The sequence below is a fragment of the Cyprinus carpio genome, chromosome B3, assembly GCF_018340385.1.
Source record: "Cyprinus carpio isolate SPL01 chromosome B3, ASM1834038v1, whole genome shotgun sequence".
Taxonomy (NCBI): domain Eukaryota; kingdom Metazoa; phylum Chordata; class Actinopteri; order Cypriniformes; family Cyprinidae; genus Cyprinus; species Cyprinus carpio.
In genome coordinates this window covers 6735630-6750915 of record NC_056599.1, presented here as the reverse complement: position 1 = coordinate 6750915, position 15286 = coordinate 6735630, and the positions used below count along the sequence as shown (strand labels likewise).

General features: G+C 39.2%; 1 protein-coding gene and 1 pseudogene across 2 annotated transcripts in view; one reads left to right on the top strand and one right to left on the bottom strand.

The window, feature by feature from the left end:
- LOC122136712 overlaps positions 1–15286 on the bottom strand; it is a 73694-nt pseudogene that overhangs the window by 21723 nt on the left and 36685 nt on the right.
- Positions 13457–15286, top strand: part of LOC109108480 (zinc finger protein 501-like) — a 282595-nt gene continuing 280765 nt past the window's right edge. Inside the window, exon 1 of one of the 2 annotated variants that reach the window (XM_042721204.1) lies at positions 13457–14955. In XM_042721204.1, coding sequence (XP_042577138.1) covers positions 13748–14955 — 1208 coding nt within the window. In that variant the 5' untranslated portion in view covers positions 13457–13747. Of the gene's footprint in view, positions 14989–15286 lie in introns of those variants that run through there. The other variant, XM_019093308.2, reaches the window with a different exon arrangement.

Genomic DNA, 15286 nt, shown 5'->3' with positions numbered 1-15286 from the left:
CCAGTGTTTACTCAATCTCAACAGCTCCTAGGGGTATTGGAGCCGTTCACACTGCTTTAGTACTTACATTTAGTTCGGGAACAAAGTTACGGGATTGCTTTGATGAATCTTTCCCAGTACCATTAACGCGTTGCAGTACGCACCGATCGTTGTTTATAGGAAGTGACGTGAGCTGGTCTGGACCAGCGACGGTATTTTGCACAGCGTTTCATAAACAAAAAAACAAAGAACAACACAGGAGGAGGGGGACGCTGATGATCGGAGCTGGTTTTGTTGGTTCTAGCGGGTTTTCCACAAAAGGACATGGGAATGCGAGTTAGAGCTTAAAATCACAATTGAACGAACGGGAAATATTCTCCAACCACAAATGGTTTAGTGATACTTTTGCTACAAGTGCGACCTTCAGCGTCGTCCATGCGATTGCTGTCTACACTCGACATAAGTTGACACTACTGTTTATATTATGTTGCCACAGCTTTTTAAATAATGCGGGAGTGAGGCATTTTTGTAGCGTTTGGCACTCGGGTATATTACGTAAGGGTAGTCTAGAGTTGTGCTGGTTAGACCGGCTCTGGAGTAGAAGCTAATTGGGGAGCGGTGCCTAATGTTTAGAGAGTTGGTTCGGACTTGTAATCCGAAGGTGGTTGTCAGGTTCGACTCTAGGTGATGCGCAGGAGTGGGTGTTGGTGGGGGTGGGTGATGGATGGTTGAATTGAACAGGCTCTTTGCACCTCAATAACCATGGTGAAGTGGCACTGCGTACGGCAGTGAACCCCGTTGCTACCCGGGCGAGGATATATGGAGCCCACTGCTCAGGGTGTGGTTCACAGTGTGGTGTGTGTCTGTTCACTGCTCTGTGTGCTTGTGCATACGGTGGGTTAAATCAGAGCGACATCTGAGTTATGGGGTCACCCATACTTGCTGACGTCAGTCAATTTAAATGTGCATGTACTTACACACATTCGCACTCGACGAAAATCGCATCTTCCTCTGAGCAAGACCGTCATGGGCTCCCCAGCCGAGTGAGGGTCTCCTCCGGTCTATTTAACTGTACCAGGTAAACCCTTTTAACTTGTAGTGGCTATTTTATTGGATTCCTGACGACTGCGATGTAAGTGCCTCGTAGGAGGATAGTTTGCAGAAGCGGCTGCCGGCGCCATTGACACAGAGCATTAAAAAAAAAAAAAACTTTTCTGCCAAATCGTGTTTCCTTTCATTTGGCGCACACCAATTACAAACAGTAAGGTTTTGTGCCGTTGTCAAAATAAAGCAAACCAAAAGCTGCCGTGTCATCCTTTTCTTTGTTTTTTCGTGAACTTCTGGAGCGCGGCCAACACTTCTGTTTTTTAAATCGTTAATCTTAATTAAAGTCAGATATATTTCGCATATAAAAAAAAAACAATTATGAAACAACATGTTAGTTTTATGTTGGGCCTTTCCGTTCACTGCATGGATTACATTTTCCTTAAAGCATCCATTTTGTCCCAGGGGCAGTTGGAACCTGTGGCCTAGTACTCTAGGCCTGCAAACTTGTGGAACGTGCTTTGTTGGCGTCAGTTTAGGACATCATGAACGTAGGAAATGTCTGTGTCGGTCACACAGGCTCTGATATTAACGCTTTGAATTGAGCAATTATTTATTTACAAAATTATAAGTTCGGTTTGACATGTGGGTATAAAAGCTTTGTTATTAGGGGAATTAATAGGAAAATGTTAATCCGCGACCGTTCGAGCCATAGACTGTATTTTAGCGGCTTTGTTCTGGTTTGCAGGGTGGCCGATTTCACAAATTCTATAACCATAGAGGCATTGTTTCTTTTCCTAAATCTGTCAGTCTAACCCTCTAATTTCGCAGGGTTATTTATTATCTTTCACTTTATAACGTTGCACATATCTACTGTGGTCACATGGGAGGAATTAACGATTTAATGAATTAAAATTTCGTTCGATTAAATTTGTTCCTATTTCACTTAAATCATGGGTTATTAGTGAAACAAATTACTGAAACCTGGACAGTTGCCACAAACTTAAAGGTCACAGGAACGACTTAACAAGTTTGTGGAATGGAATAACGTTACTATCTGTCCTGTCACTGTGTACGCAGACCCTGCAAAGCCCACGATAGCAACAATGTATCTGATGCTCGACTGTAGGTACTACATTTCTATGCTTTTTGTGGACGAAACTTTTATGTTGTTCTATTTTTATGACTTTAAAGTTTAAAATCACATTAAACGTTCAGTGTACATTGTGAATGAATGATGATGCTTAGATACAGTCACTCACAGCCACTCGCAGGTTCTGCGCAGAAGACGCAACGCGCCACATAATCGGTTAACGACACGACAGCGTAAATGATTGCATCCTTATCGACAAGTACGATCCCTAGATTGAATCGTTGTGACCATCCCTACGTTAACATACTTGGCAAACGACTTGAACTTTTCACGTTGATCCGGCCGTTGCCGCATAGTCGAAATCAAGGGGCAAACGACGGATGATCTTATGAGCGATCTCTTGGCCGATTTTCCTTTTCTTTGTTCTCCCTCATTCGCCTAAAAGAGAGTTGGAGTAACTGTCGTGTGGGCTATTGCAGGGTAACTAGGGTTGATCGTATGAGTTATAGTAGTAGGGATTGCACGGATGCAGTTTTCTGACCGATTTCTGTTTGTGTGGCGATCTGCAGATTACCAATTTTTTGCGATTCAGTTTTTTTTTTCTAAGAAACTGTTAATTGACAGGCATATACAAACAAAAAGTCGTACTTTTATCAACGCAAGGGTGATTTTCATAAAAAGCACAATAAAGGTAATAAAATAAGAACAAAATTAAAAAAATCAAACAAAGCAGCACAATAAATGCAATAAATAACGAGAGCTATGAAAACTTTAAGTTTCAGGTAACGTAAGTTGTAATATTATTAGGGTAAGACTATACGGAAATAAAGTAATCAAAAACAAAATTTTTATCAATGTAATTTCTGGAGTCTTCATTGTAAAATTAAATACAAATATGCTTTACCCATCAAGCAGGACTCAGAGTGGACCAATGGTGGGTTGCACATGTGGACTAATTTCTCCATGGTGCGACTAAAAAAATCAGAGGTCGCACCGCGAAGCAGCGTGCGAGGGGAAAAAAAATACGTCTCTGCGACTCTGTGACAGTCCCGGGTCATTGTGGAGCTTGCATTTCAGCCCGAGCCAGATGGACCCCGACTATTTTAGCCCTCGAGCAGGCTTCGGGATAATTTCATCATAGTTCAGACGCGGGCGGGCCTCGCCTGTTTGTCGCGCTGGTGGAAACAACACGACACGTGCTTCCGCGACTGTTTCAAGAGCGGTGGAAAGGTGTTTTAGTGTCCGCAGCTGGTATGGTGTTTGCGGTTCAGCGCAGCTGAAAAACGTCTGCGTCAAAGAGCATCCCCCCCCCCGGATAGTCTTAAGATTGCCACAAAGCCCCGTGCACAGAATTGTTCATACATGTGAGAGGGGAAAAATAGTACGGGAGAGCTTGGAATTTGTACTAATAAACTAGTGTTTCTGAGTCTGTAGCAAGGATGAAGTTGCTGATTCTGCACTCGCATCTCCTCAGACGAGCATTAGAGAGATTGCATCTGTTACGGATTATGATTTATGAATGAACGCAGGTTTTGTTTCGATTTGTTTATTTCGGAAGAGTATTTAGTTTCTTTCGATATATGAGTAATGTCTCTATGTATATTAGGCATGTTTTCATGAGTGTCGGTTTTTTTTGTACTCGGTTTAAAGACGGCCACGCCGACAGCGGCAAACGTTTTGTGATATTGTGCAGTGGCACACAAATAAAAGGACCCATGTGGACGTTACGAATGAGATTACTTACCTTTATGAGCACAAATGGTGGCGTATCTATCCACTGAAAAAAAAATGCAAATGATCGACGCTGCAAGGCAAACGGTCTACGCACGAAACTATGTGCCGATACAGTGCACGTATTATCTGGGTCTAATGTTAAACATTGTTAGATACTGTTTGAGGACTAGGCAAGGAAATAAAGCTCAGCTAAAACTAAATTAGACAGTACCAGTAGGAGTGATGCAGTGTGAATTAGTCATACCGTCTCTATATTAATTGTGACGCTGGGGTCTGTAATAGCATAGTTCCTTTCAAAAGTAGAAAAAAATATTGCTCATAATAAGTTTAGATGTATAAGCTACTTAGTGATAAATCACAGGCAGTGGCGGCCGCTAGAGTTTTTGACATGGGGTGGCAAGGCTAATCAGGGGTGGTCCATGACAGGAAAATCAGTGTATAACCCAACCTGGTATAAAAAATGGGAATTATATAATTAACCTTTATGTAACAAAGATGTTTAAATTGATCAAAAAGTGATGATAATAGACATTATAATGTACAAAGAGATTTCTCTTCCGATTAAATGTTTGCTTTCATGTTTTCAACAGGATAATAATAATACTTTTTGAGCAGCCAAAGTCTGATATTCGCATGATCGAAGGTGATCATGTGGATGAAGGCTTGAGCTAAAAATTCTGTTTTGAAATCGCAAGGAATAAATTACCATTTTCAAAAATATTCAAAATAGTGCCAGCAGTTATTTAAATAGTAAACAATAGGTCACATATTACTGCTTTTGCGGTTATTTTGGATCAATAAATGCACGGCTTGGTGTAGCCCAAGAGAATCTTAAAAAAAAAAACAACACATGAAAATCTTTTGGATGGTTAACCTACACTAGTTTTTTTTCTCATTTTATTCTAAACTAAACTATACAGGGAATCCTAACAATGTTCTGTTATAACAAGTTTATATTAGAACATTTTTATAATAACATTATCCTCTATACATTTTTATAATTATAAAAAAAAACCAATTATGAGTAAAAAATATATAAATGTAATTTTTTTGCATTACATTTTACTCACTAGTTTGATGGATATAGTGAGTGGGATTTTCTGCTGTTAATCTCTCTAGCTGCTGTCCGCGGTTGAAAACACTCATTGAGTGAATACCATGCTACACTATACATTCAGTAGTTGAAGTGTACTCTTCAACAGGATCGGATGTTATTCAGTTGTTTACTTCATGTCTAATAAGAACTGCACCTCCTGCTTTGCTTGAACGTTGGGCAAAGCGGGGAGCGCGCATAATCTTGGTTCACGCTACTAAAAATATCCAAAAAAAACATATTTATCGTTTGAAATTCTTAATAAAATGGGAATGAAGATTTGAATGCTGAGACTAGTTTCCTGCTGTGTCGTGTTCGTCAGCTCGTTGGCTGTGTCCGTCGCTGCTCTGCGCTGTTTTTCACACTCCGTAAGAAAATGAAAAATGTGTCGTGAGAGAGGGTCGCAGAGGGACAAAGTTTAGTGAAAGACGCAAGGATAACCGCTCGCGCGCCATCACTGATGTGTTGAACGGTGTTCACCTCCGTGTTTGTGCTTTTATGCCACTGGACTGGACGGGGCAGAGGTCACGTGGTACACACATGCGTTAGTATGCTTTTAAGGGGGAAGTATAAACAGGATAAATAACCCGACATGGGGAAAATTACGTCCAGTTAGAGTTTTAGAACTTTCGGTTTCAATTACTTTCGACTTAATCGTCAGCCTCTAGTGTATTAAATAAACTACTTCACAGTCGCGCTCCTGCATGTGCATTTAAGTCTTTGGTTATTTTAATTATGATTTTGGCTCCCATTTAACAAAAACTCTTCTGCAAAGTATGTTCATTTACTTGTACATGTACTCAATATTGGTAGGGGCTCTTTTGCTTTAATTAGTGCCTCATTCGGTGTGGCATGAAGGTGATCAGTTTGTGGGCTCTGCTAAAGTGGTAGGAAGCCCAGGTTCTTTGACAGGGCCTCAGTTTCATCGCATTTTTTGGGTCTCTTGTTTTCATTTTCCTCTTGACAAATACCCATGGATTCTCTATGGGTGTTCAGGTCTGGTGAGTTTGCTGGCCACGTCAAGCACACCAACGCCTTTGGTCATTTCACCAACTTTTGGGCTTTGGCAGGGTGGGCAGGTTGCCAAATCCTGCTGGAAAATGAGAATCCGCATCTTCAGAAGATGGTCAGCAGAATAGACGGGAAGCATGAAGTGCTCCAAAAATTTCTTTGGTAAACTGGTGCAGTGACTTGGTTTTCAAAAAACAACACAATGAACCAAACACCAGCAGATGACATTGCCACCCCAAATCATCACAGACTGTGGGAAAACTTAACATGGACTTCAAGCAAACTTGGGCTATGAGCCTCTCCACCCTTCCTCCAGACTCTAGGACCTTGGTTTCCCAATGATGAAATACAAAACTTGCTCTATCTGAAAAGAGGACTTTGGACCAGTTCAGGGGCCAGTTCTTCTTCTCCTTAGCCCAGGTAAGAAGACGCCTCTGAATTGGCTGTGGTCTTCAGGTGTGGCTTAAACAAGAGGGATACGACAAACTGTAGCCCAATTCCTTGACACATTATAGTGTGTGGTGACCCCCAGCATCAGTCCATTTCTTGTTAAGTTTACTCAAATTCTTGCATCAATTTGCTTACAAGTTCTCGGCTGGTTGTGCATATTTTTCTTCCCACACTTTTCCTTCCACTCAACTCCTGTTAACGCATGCTTGGATACAGCACTCGGTGAACAGCCAGTTCTTTGGCAATGAATGTGTGTGGCTACCTCCTTGTGAAAGGTGTCAAAGATTGTTTTCTGGACAACACTGTCAGATCAGCAGTCTTCCCCATGATTGTGTAGCCTAGTGAACCAAACTGAGAGACTGATTTGAAGGCCTCAGGAAACCTTTGCAGGTGTTTTGAGTTGAGGTCGACGATTATCGGTTTTGAAGTGGATGAAGTGACTGTGACATACAGCCAAGTATGGGGTTTTTGACCCATACTCGGAGATGCGTGCTGCTGCTTTAACCCACCCAAAGTGCACACACACACAGCAGTGAACAAACACACACCTTGAACACACACCCGGAGCAGTGGGCAGCCATTTATGCTGTGGCTCGCCCGGGAGGCGGGAGCAGTTGGGGGTTCAGTGCCTTGCTTCAAGGGCCACCTCAGTCGTGGTATGAGGGTGGAGAGAGCACTGTACATCACTTCCCCCACCTACAATTCCTGCCGGCCGCGAGACTCGAACTTCACAAACCTTGGATTGCAAAGTCGGGACTCTCTAACCATTAGGCCATGACTTCGATTAATCGGGCACGATAGTGATTGCTGGAACCATGGGTTATCGGCAAAAAAAATCCCCCTGCCAATAGTTCTTCGCGTTTCGTCCCTTGCGGAGACGGCGGATAGTTTCCGGGTTGCGTCTGTGCTGGAGAGCGGCTGAAAAAGGCGTTGTTTTTTATTATACAGTGTGAGAGAGCGGCCTCTAGTGGTTGAAATCACTGACAGCACGTGCTGGTTTGTTTAGAACACGTGACACTGAAGAGCGAGAAGCTTCAGACAAGAAACTCATGCCGCGCCTCAGAGCGCCATTCACAAGTTGTCCATTAAAATACATTATACTCATTATTACATTATACATTATATTCGCCCCGAATCATTGTTAATGTACATAATGAATGGTATATTGAGATTTTCCATCGATGTATGTATGCTTCATTTATAGAGCTGTAATATAGATCGCTCTTTCCGTTTGCTCGTTTTTTTAAACACTGAACTTCAAATTATCTTTGCCTCATTGTTCATTATTGTAGTCAGCTTGTGTCCGTTTGGTGAATAAATAAACCGTTTTAGACTGCTGCTTGAGTTGAACGCGACGCGTCCGGATGTGTGTGAGTTCTCCTAGACTCAGCTGCTCTTTTATTTTGATTAGACAGTCATTAAGTGCTCAATATTAGAAGCAGTTAAAGTGCGAGAGTAAACATAGGCACCCCTACAATTTATACCAGCACCAATGTTTTCCGCGATGCGGAAAAACGCGGATCCCTTCATCAAAACTACCGCGGACGGAAAAAACGTGGAATCCATTCATAAAAAACGGAATTCACAGTTTAGTGCACGTGACGCTCGCGGTGATTTCAGCGACTGCTGTCTCGCTACATGAGGACGAAAACACACGAACAACATCTCCAGAATGCTCTGAGAGTCACCATCATATGCATTTGACCGTTGATTTGAGCAAAAGCAATCATCATCCAGGCCACAGAATTGTAACAGGTATATCATTTATTTTGCAACCCCGTCAATATTAAAGTCCAGTTTTGAAGTATATTTTTCAGTAGAATGTACATAGCCTACTCTACTATTAAAATGAAACAAGCATTCTTTTTTTTAAGGAATAATCACAACAAACATTTCTTCCATGTTTTAATTTTAATAGTAAAATCTCATTAAGTTTGCCAAAAAAAAGTTGCTTAATTTTAAGTAATTAAAAGGACAAATACACATAATGTTTCATGCCTTGATTTGATAATAAAAATGTAAATACACACAAAATTTTTGAGGGGAAAAAATCATTAGGCTTCTTTAAGAAAAAATAAATTAAGTGTTTTATGCATTCAAATAATTAGACAGCTTAAACAGAATTGGGTAACAATAAAATAAACATGATGGTGAGAAAAAAATAAAACATTTCTAGGGCCCAATTATGTAATTTTTGTTAAAACTTTTATTAAACTGATTTGAAAATGTGTAAGTCTCATGATTTTTTAATTAGACTTACTTTGTGATTAATAAACTTTAATTTAACTATTAAAAAGGAGTGGAGTAAAATTAAAATGGAAAAAAAAAAACAGAACCCAGAAAAATTAAATAACAGAATTTGGAAATAAATAAAAGGAATTTAGGAAAAAATGAAACAGATTCATAGGGCCCTATTTAGAGTGTGGTAATTTCAAAATTTACAATTATATTATTGTTATAATTATTATAATTATTCTACTACTTTTTTTGTACATAAAAGCAATTTTTTGTTTTTTTTTTCCTTTTTTTTTCAGTATCCATTTTAAAAACTATCGGTTAATAATCGGTATCGGCCAGGTGTGGTCCAACCTAGCTATCGGTATCGGTAAAATCCAATATCGGTCAACCTCTAGTTTTGAGTGGATAAGCTGATTGGCATGTCACCCATATTCTAATTTGTTGGAGAGAGGAATTGGTGGGTTGTGTTAAATGTGAGCCAAAAAATCATCACAATTTAAAAGACCCAAAGACTTAAACCTACTTCAGTCTGTGTGCGTTGAATTTATTTATATACATGAATTTCACAATTTGAGTTGAATTACTGAAATCAACTTTTCATCAGATCAGAGCTTAGGAGTTTGGAAAATTCTGCGCTATTTTTGTGTGCAGCATACATCAGATGGTCACTATTAGGGCTGCACGATGTGTCGTTTAAGCATCGATATCTATTAGGGCTGCACGATGTGTCGTTTAAGCATCGATATCGCGATGTACGAATCCACGATAGTCACATCGCAGGATGTGCGATGTAGGCTGTCGTAGTTGATCCGTTATTCATTAACCTTACGGGCCAGCTGCGCGCCCCGCCCTTTGACGAATGTGATTCACGGATAAATTGCACAGCTTAACCATCATAGAGTGAAAGTTTATCATTTGCATGGGTTTTAAGTCCTGTCAGTTTCACAGGGCGCATATAAGAACGAGCAGAGAGAGAGAGAGAGAGCGAGTTAGTGAGCGAGCGAGAGAGAGAGAGAGAGAGAGAGCGCCCGGCCGCGCGCGCTCACCTTCACCGTCTTTCAAAACAACACGAGCGCTGTCTTCTCTCTCCCTCGCGCATATTAATCAAAATCAATTGACACGATGGTGTCGAAAAAAAAAATAAAAAAACCTATCCCAGTGATGAAATGTTTTCTGTGTTGTCAAATCGGCAGTTTAGTGCGATATCCTAAAACTGCCGAGATAATTAACAATCACGTGCAGTACACGTCTGATTCGCGAAACTAATGATTCCTCTTGAAACGATTCAATTTAATGAATGGTTTAAACAACTGACCTGTCCAACACTGAACTCACGAGACGTCTGAATTGGTGTATTAAAAAAATCTGAAACTCTTTACAAAAATGGTCTATTTATTAAACTATTTAACTACATTATTTAACATTTACTATTACTAAACTGCACTTTCTACTACATTGTTAATTTCAACAATTAGGCTATAGCCTTCATTGTTGAAATCAAAAAGTATTTGTTAACATAATTAATGCACTGTGAAAGTGACATTACCAAACAATGAACAGCTGTGTTTTTATAAACTAAGATATAAAAAGAGTAATAAAAATATAAGTAACAAAAGTATTGCTCGTGGTAAGTTCATGTTAGTTAATATGTTAACAATTCAAAACCATATCCTAAAGTTACAAACAAATAATTTACTCTAATTTAAATAATACTCTGATGTTTAAATCATTTAAAATGAGAATGTAAGTGTGCTACACCCATTTTTGTTTGTAAGAAAAAATTAGATTAGATTTCATATCGCAATATGTATCGCAGAAAAAATAAAATATCGCAATGTAATTTTTCCCAATATCGTGCAGCCCTAATATATATATATATATATATATATATATATATATATATATATATATAATATATATATATATATATACACACAACATATATATACACACACACACACACTGAACAAAATTATAAACGAAACACCTTTGTTTTTGCCCCCATTTTTCATGAGCTGAATCAAAGGTCTAAGACTTTTTTCTATGTACACAAAAGGACTATTTCTCTCAAATATTGTTCACAAATCTGTCTAAATCTATGTTAGTGAGCACTTCTCCTTTGCCGAGATAATCTTATCAACCTCACAGGTGTGGCATATCAAGATGCTGATAAGACAGCATGATTATTGCACAGGTGTGCCTTAGCCTGGCCACAATAATAGGGCCACTCTAAAATGTGCAGTTTTATCACACAGGCAAGATGATAATGCATGCGCAAGTTTTGAGGGAGTGTGCAATTTGCATGCATGCTGACTGCAGAAATGTCCACCAGAGCTGTTTCCCGTGAATTGAATGTTAATTTCTCTAACATAAGCCGTATCCAAAGGCGTTTCAGAGAATTTTGCAGTACATGCAACCGGACTCACAACTGCAGACCACGTGTAGACCACATCCAGCATCTTCACCTCCAAGATTGCCTGAGACCAGCCACCCAGACAGCTGCTGCAGCAATCGGTTTAAATAACCAAAGAATTTCAGCACAAACTGTCAGAAACCGTCTCAGGGAAGCTCATCTGCATGCTTCTCGTTCTCATCGGGGTCTCGACCTGACTGCAGTTCGTCATCGTAAACCGACCTGAGTGGGCAAATACTCACATTCGATGGCGTCTGGCACTCTGGAGAGGTGTTCTCTTCACGGATGAATCCCAGTTTTCACCGTACAGAGCAGATGGCAGACAGCGTGTATGGCGTTGTGTGGGTGAGCGGTTTGCTGATGTCAACATTGTGGATTGAGTGGCCCATGGTGGTGGTGGGGTTATGGTATGGGCAGGCGTATGTTATGGACAACGAACACAGGTGCATTTTATTGATGGCATTTTGAATGCACAGAGATACCGTGACAAGATCCTAAGGCCCACTGTTGTGCCAGTCATCCACGACCATCACCTCATGTTGCAGCATGATAATGCACGGCCCCATGTTGTAAGGATAGGTACACAATTCCTGCAAGCTGGAAACAAACCAGTTCATTAATGGCCAGCATACTCACCAGACATGTCACCCATTGAGCATGTTTGGGATGCTCTGGATTGGCGTATATGATGGCGTATTCCAGTTCCTGCCAATATCCAGCAACTTCGCACAGCCATTGAAGAGGAGTGGACCAATATTCCACAGGCCTCAATCAAAAAACCTGATCAACTCTATGTGAAGTAGATATGTTGCATGGCGTGAGGCAAATGGTGGTCACACCAGATACTGACTGGTTTTCAGACTCCCACCGGACCCCCCAATACAGTTAAACTGCACATTTTAAAGTGGCCTTTTATTGTGGCCAGCCTAAGGCACAGCTGTGCAATAATCATGCTGTCTAATCACTATCTTGATATGCCACACCTGTGAGGTGGATGGTGTATCTCGGCAAAGGAGAAGTGCTCACTGACACAGATTTAGACAGATTTGTGAACAGTATTTGAGAGAAATTTGTAATGTAAAATATCTCTGTAATGAATATGCACAATATTGTTATCATGGGCACGTCTAAATACAGTGAATAATTATATATTACAAATTATTCAGAATTTGACATAAATTTTAAGAATTCTGTTTCCATCAACTGGTCAAAATGCACAACACCACTGTATGCTGCTTGAAAGACGCGTGTGCGCTCTGATGTAAACAAGCACGCATGAGAAGCACATGGGGGAGCACGTGAGAGAAAGCACATTCACTCTCTGACAGCAAATGGCGCTAAACTGCAGAAAATGCAGCCGTTACTCTGGAGACCCCATAAATAAAACAGCTGCGCTACTTTCTAAAACGTATTTAAATAATTTTAAATAGCCATTCAGATTTGTGTATTTGCTACGGTGTTTATCACAGTGCCAAATACGTAAATATTTAGACTTGATAGGCTACTTATTTTCAAACTTTTTTTTTTTTCATTTTAATCTGGACTACAACATGCTCTACATATTGTTTGAAAGTGTTGTGTTTCTTTATTGTTCGTTCACACTTTACATTAGGGCTTCATTAGTTAACATCAGTTAATTCATTAGTTAACAAACCCTGCCAATGAAAAATTCTTCTGAACATTCATTCATCTTAGGTATTCCAATATTTAATATCATGTTGGTAAAACTGAAAGTTGCAACTGTGTTATTTAACAAGCTAATATGAACTAAGACTTTAACAAAGATGAATAACTTCTGTAGCAAATGTAGCTATTGCTCATTGTGAATGTTAATGCATTAACTAAGATTAACTAATGAGGTCTTATTGTAAAGTGATACCTATGGGTCTTTATAGTTCTTTTGCACTTTATATATTTTTCTGTACTGCTTTGTATTGAAATGTTCAGTTATTTTTGAAGAAAAAAGTTTTATAACCTGTTATACTGTATTATGACCACTTTTTTGAAACTAAATATCAATACCATGATAATACCGTATACCGTGATAAAAGCATTATCAATTAATCGAAACAGGAAAATTTGATACCGGCATATCCCTTATATATATATATATATATATATATATATATATATATATATATATATATATATATATGTGTGTGTAGATAGATTGATAGATTGGCCCTATGTATATAAAATATCTAAATATAAAAAAAATGGTAAAAGTCTACCGTCACAGCCCTAGTAAAATTTTTATATTTCTTGTTTTATACAGCTCAAAAACCAACAACGATGCTTCAAAATGTGTAGAGGGCATTCAAAAAAAATAACATTGTGTAAATTTTATGTTTACTGAGTTGTCCCCATTAAATCTGAGGCAAAAAAAAATTCAATTGTGTATTTACAGACGTTAAACATTGAATGGGGTCACTTTTATGTTCACTTTTCTCAGCTTTAAACAAGTTACCAAAAATAAATAATTTTTACTTTTATTTCAGAGTTCATTGACGAGAAAGAGGAGAATGAAGAATTCAGTGAAGTTGAGGAGAAAAATCATGTCAAAACTGGAGGAAAACCTTTGAGTTGCTCTCAAACCAAACAGAAAGATTTAAAGAAAAAAAGAGTCAAGAAAACTTTCACCTGTGCTCAGTGTGGAAAGAGTTTCACACACAAAACAAGTTTTGACCGTCACATGAGAATTCATACTGGAGAGAAACCTTTCACTTGTGATCAGTGCGGGAAGAGTTTCAAACAATCAGCAAACCTTAAGAGACACATGAACATCCACACTGGAGAGAAACCGTACACATGTGATCAATGCGGTAAAATGTTTTTATGGGCTTCACTTCTGAAGAAACACTATGAAGTTCATGCAAAGGAGAAGCCACATTCATGTCATTTTTGTGGTAAGAGTTTTTTGCATCTACAGAGTTTGAAAGTACATCAGAAAATACATACTGGTGTGAGAGAATACATGTGCTTTGAGTGTGAAAAGACTTTTAGTTCAGCGAGCAGTTTAAAACTGCACCAGAGGATCCACACTGGAGAGAAACCTAATAAGTGTTCACACTGTGACCAGAGATTCAGTAATTCATCAAATCTGAAAACACATGAGAGGATCCACACTGGAGAGAAACCTTATAAATGTTCACACTGTGACCAGAGATTTAATCAATCAGCAAATCTGAAAACACACAAGAGGATCCACACTGGAGAGAAACTTTATAAGTGTTCACATTGTGACAAGAGATTCAATCAATCAGCATATCTGAAAACACATGAGAGGATCCACACTGGAGAGAAACCTTACAAGTGTTCACACTGTGACAAGAGATTCAGTGATTCATCAAGTCTGATAACACATGAGAGGATCCACACTGGAGAGAAACCTTACAAATGTTCACACTGTGACAAGAGATTCAGTGATTCATCATGTCTGAAATCACATGAGAGGATCCACAATGGAGAGAGACCTTATAAGTGTTCACACTGTGACAAGAGATTCAGTCATTCAGCAAATCTGAAAACACATGAGAGGATCCACACTGGAGAGAAACCTTATAAGTGTTCTCACTGTGACAAGAGATTTAATCAGTTGCTAAGTCTGAAAACACATGAGAGGATCCACACTGGAGAGAAACCTTATAAGTGTTCACACTGTGACAAGAGATTCATTGTTTCATCACATCTGAAAACACATGAGAGGATTCACACCGGAGAGAAACCTTATAAGTGTACACACTGTGACAAGAGATATAGTGATTCATCAAGTCTGAAAAGACATGAGAGGATCCACACTGGGGAGAAACATTATAAGTGTTCACATTGTGACAAGAGATATATTGATTCATCAAGTCTGAAGAGACATGAGAGGATCCACACTGGAGAGAAACCTTATAAGTGTTTCTCACTGTGACCAGAGATTTAATCAGTTGCCAAGTCTTAAAAACACATGAGAGCATCCACACTGAGAAACTTCATAAGTGTACACACTGTGACAAGAGATATTCATGATTTCATCACGTCTGAAAGGATTCACACCGGATGAGAGAACCTTATAAGTGTACACACTGTGACAAGAGATATAGTGTTCATCAAGTCTGAAAAGACATGAGAGGGTCCACACTGGAGAGAAACATTATAAGTGTTCACACTGTGACAAGAGATATAGTGATTCATCAAGTCTGAAAAGACATGAGAGTATCCACACCTGAGAGGAATCGTATCACTA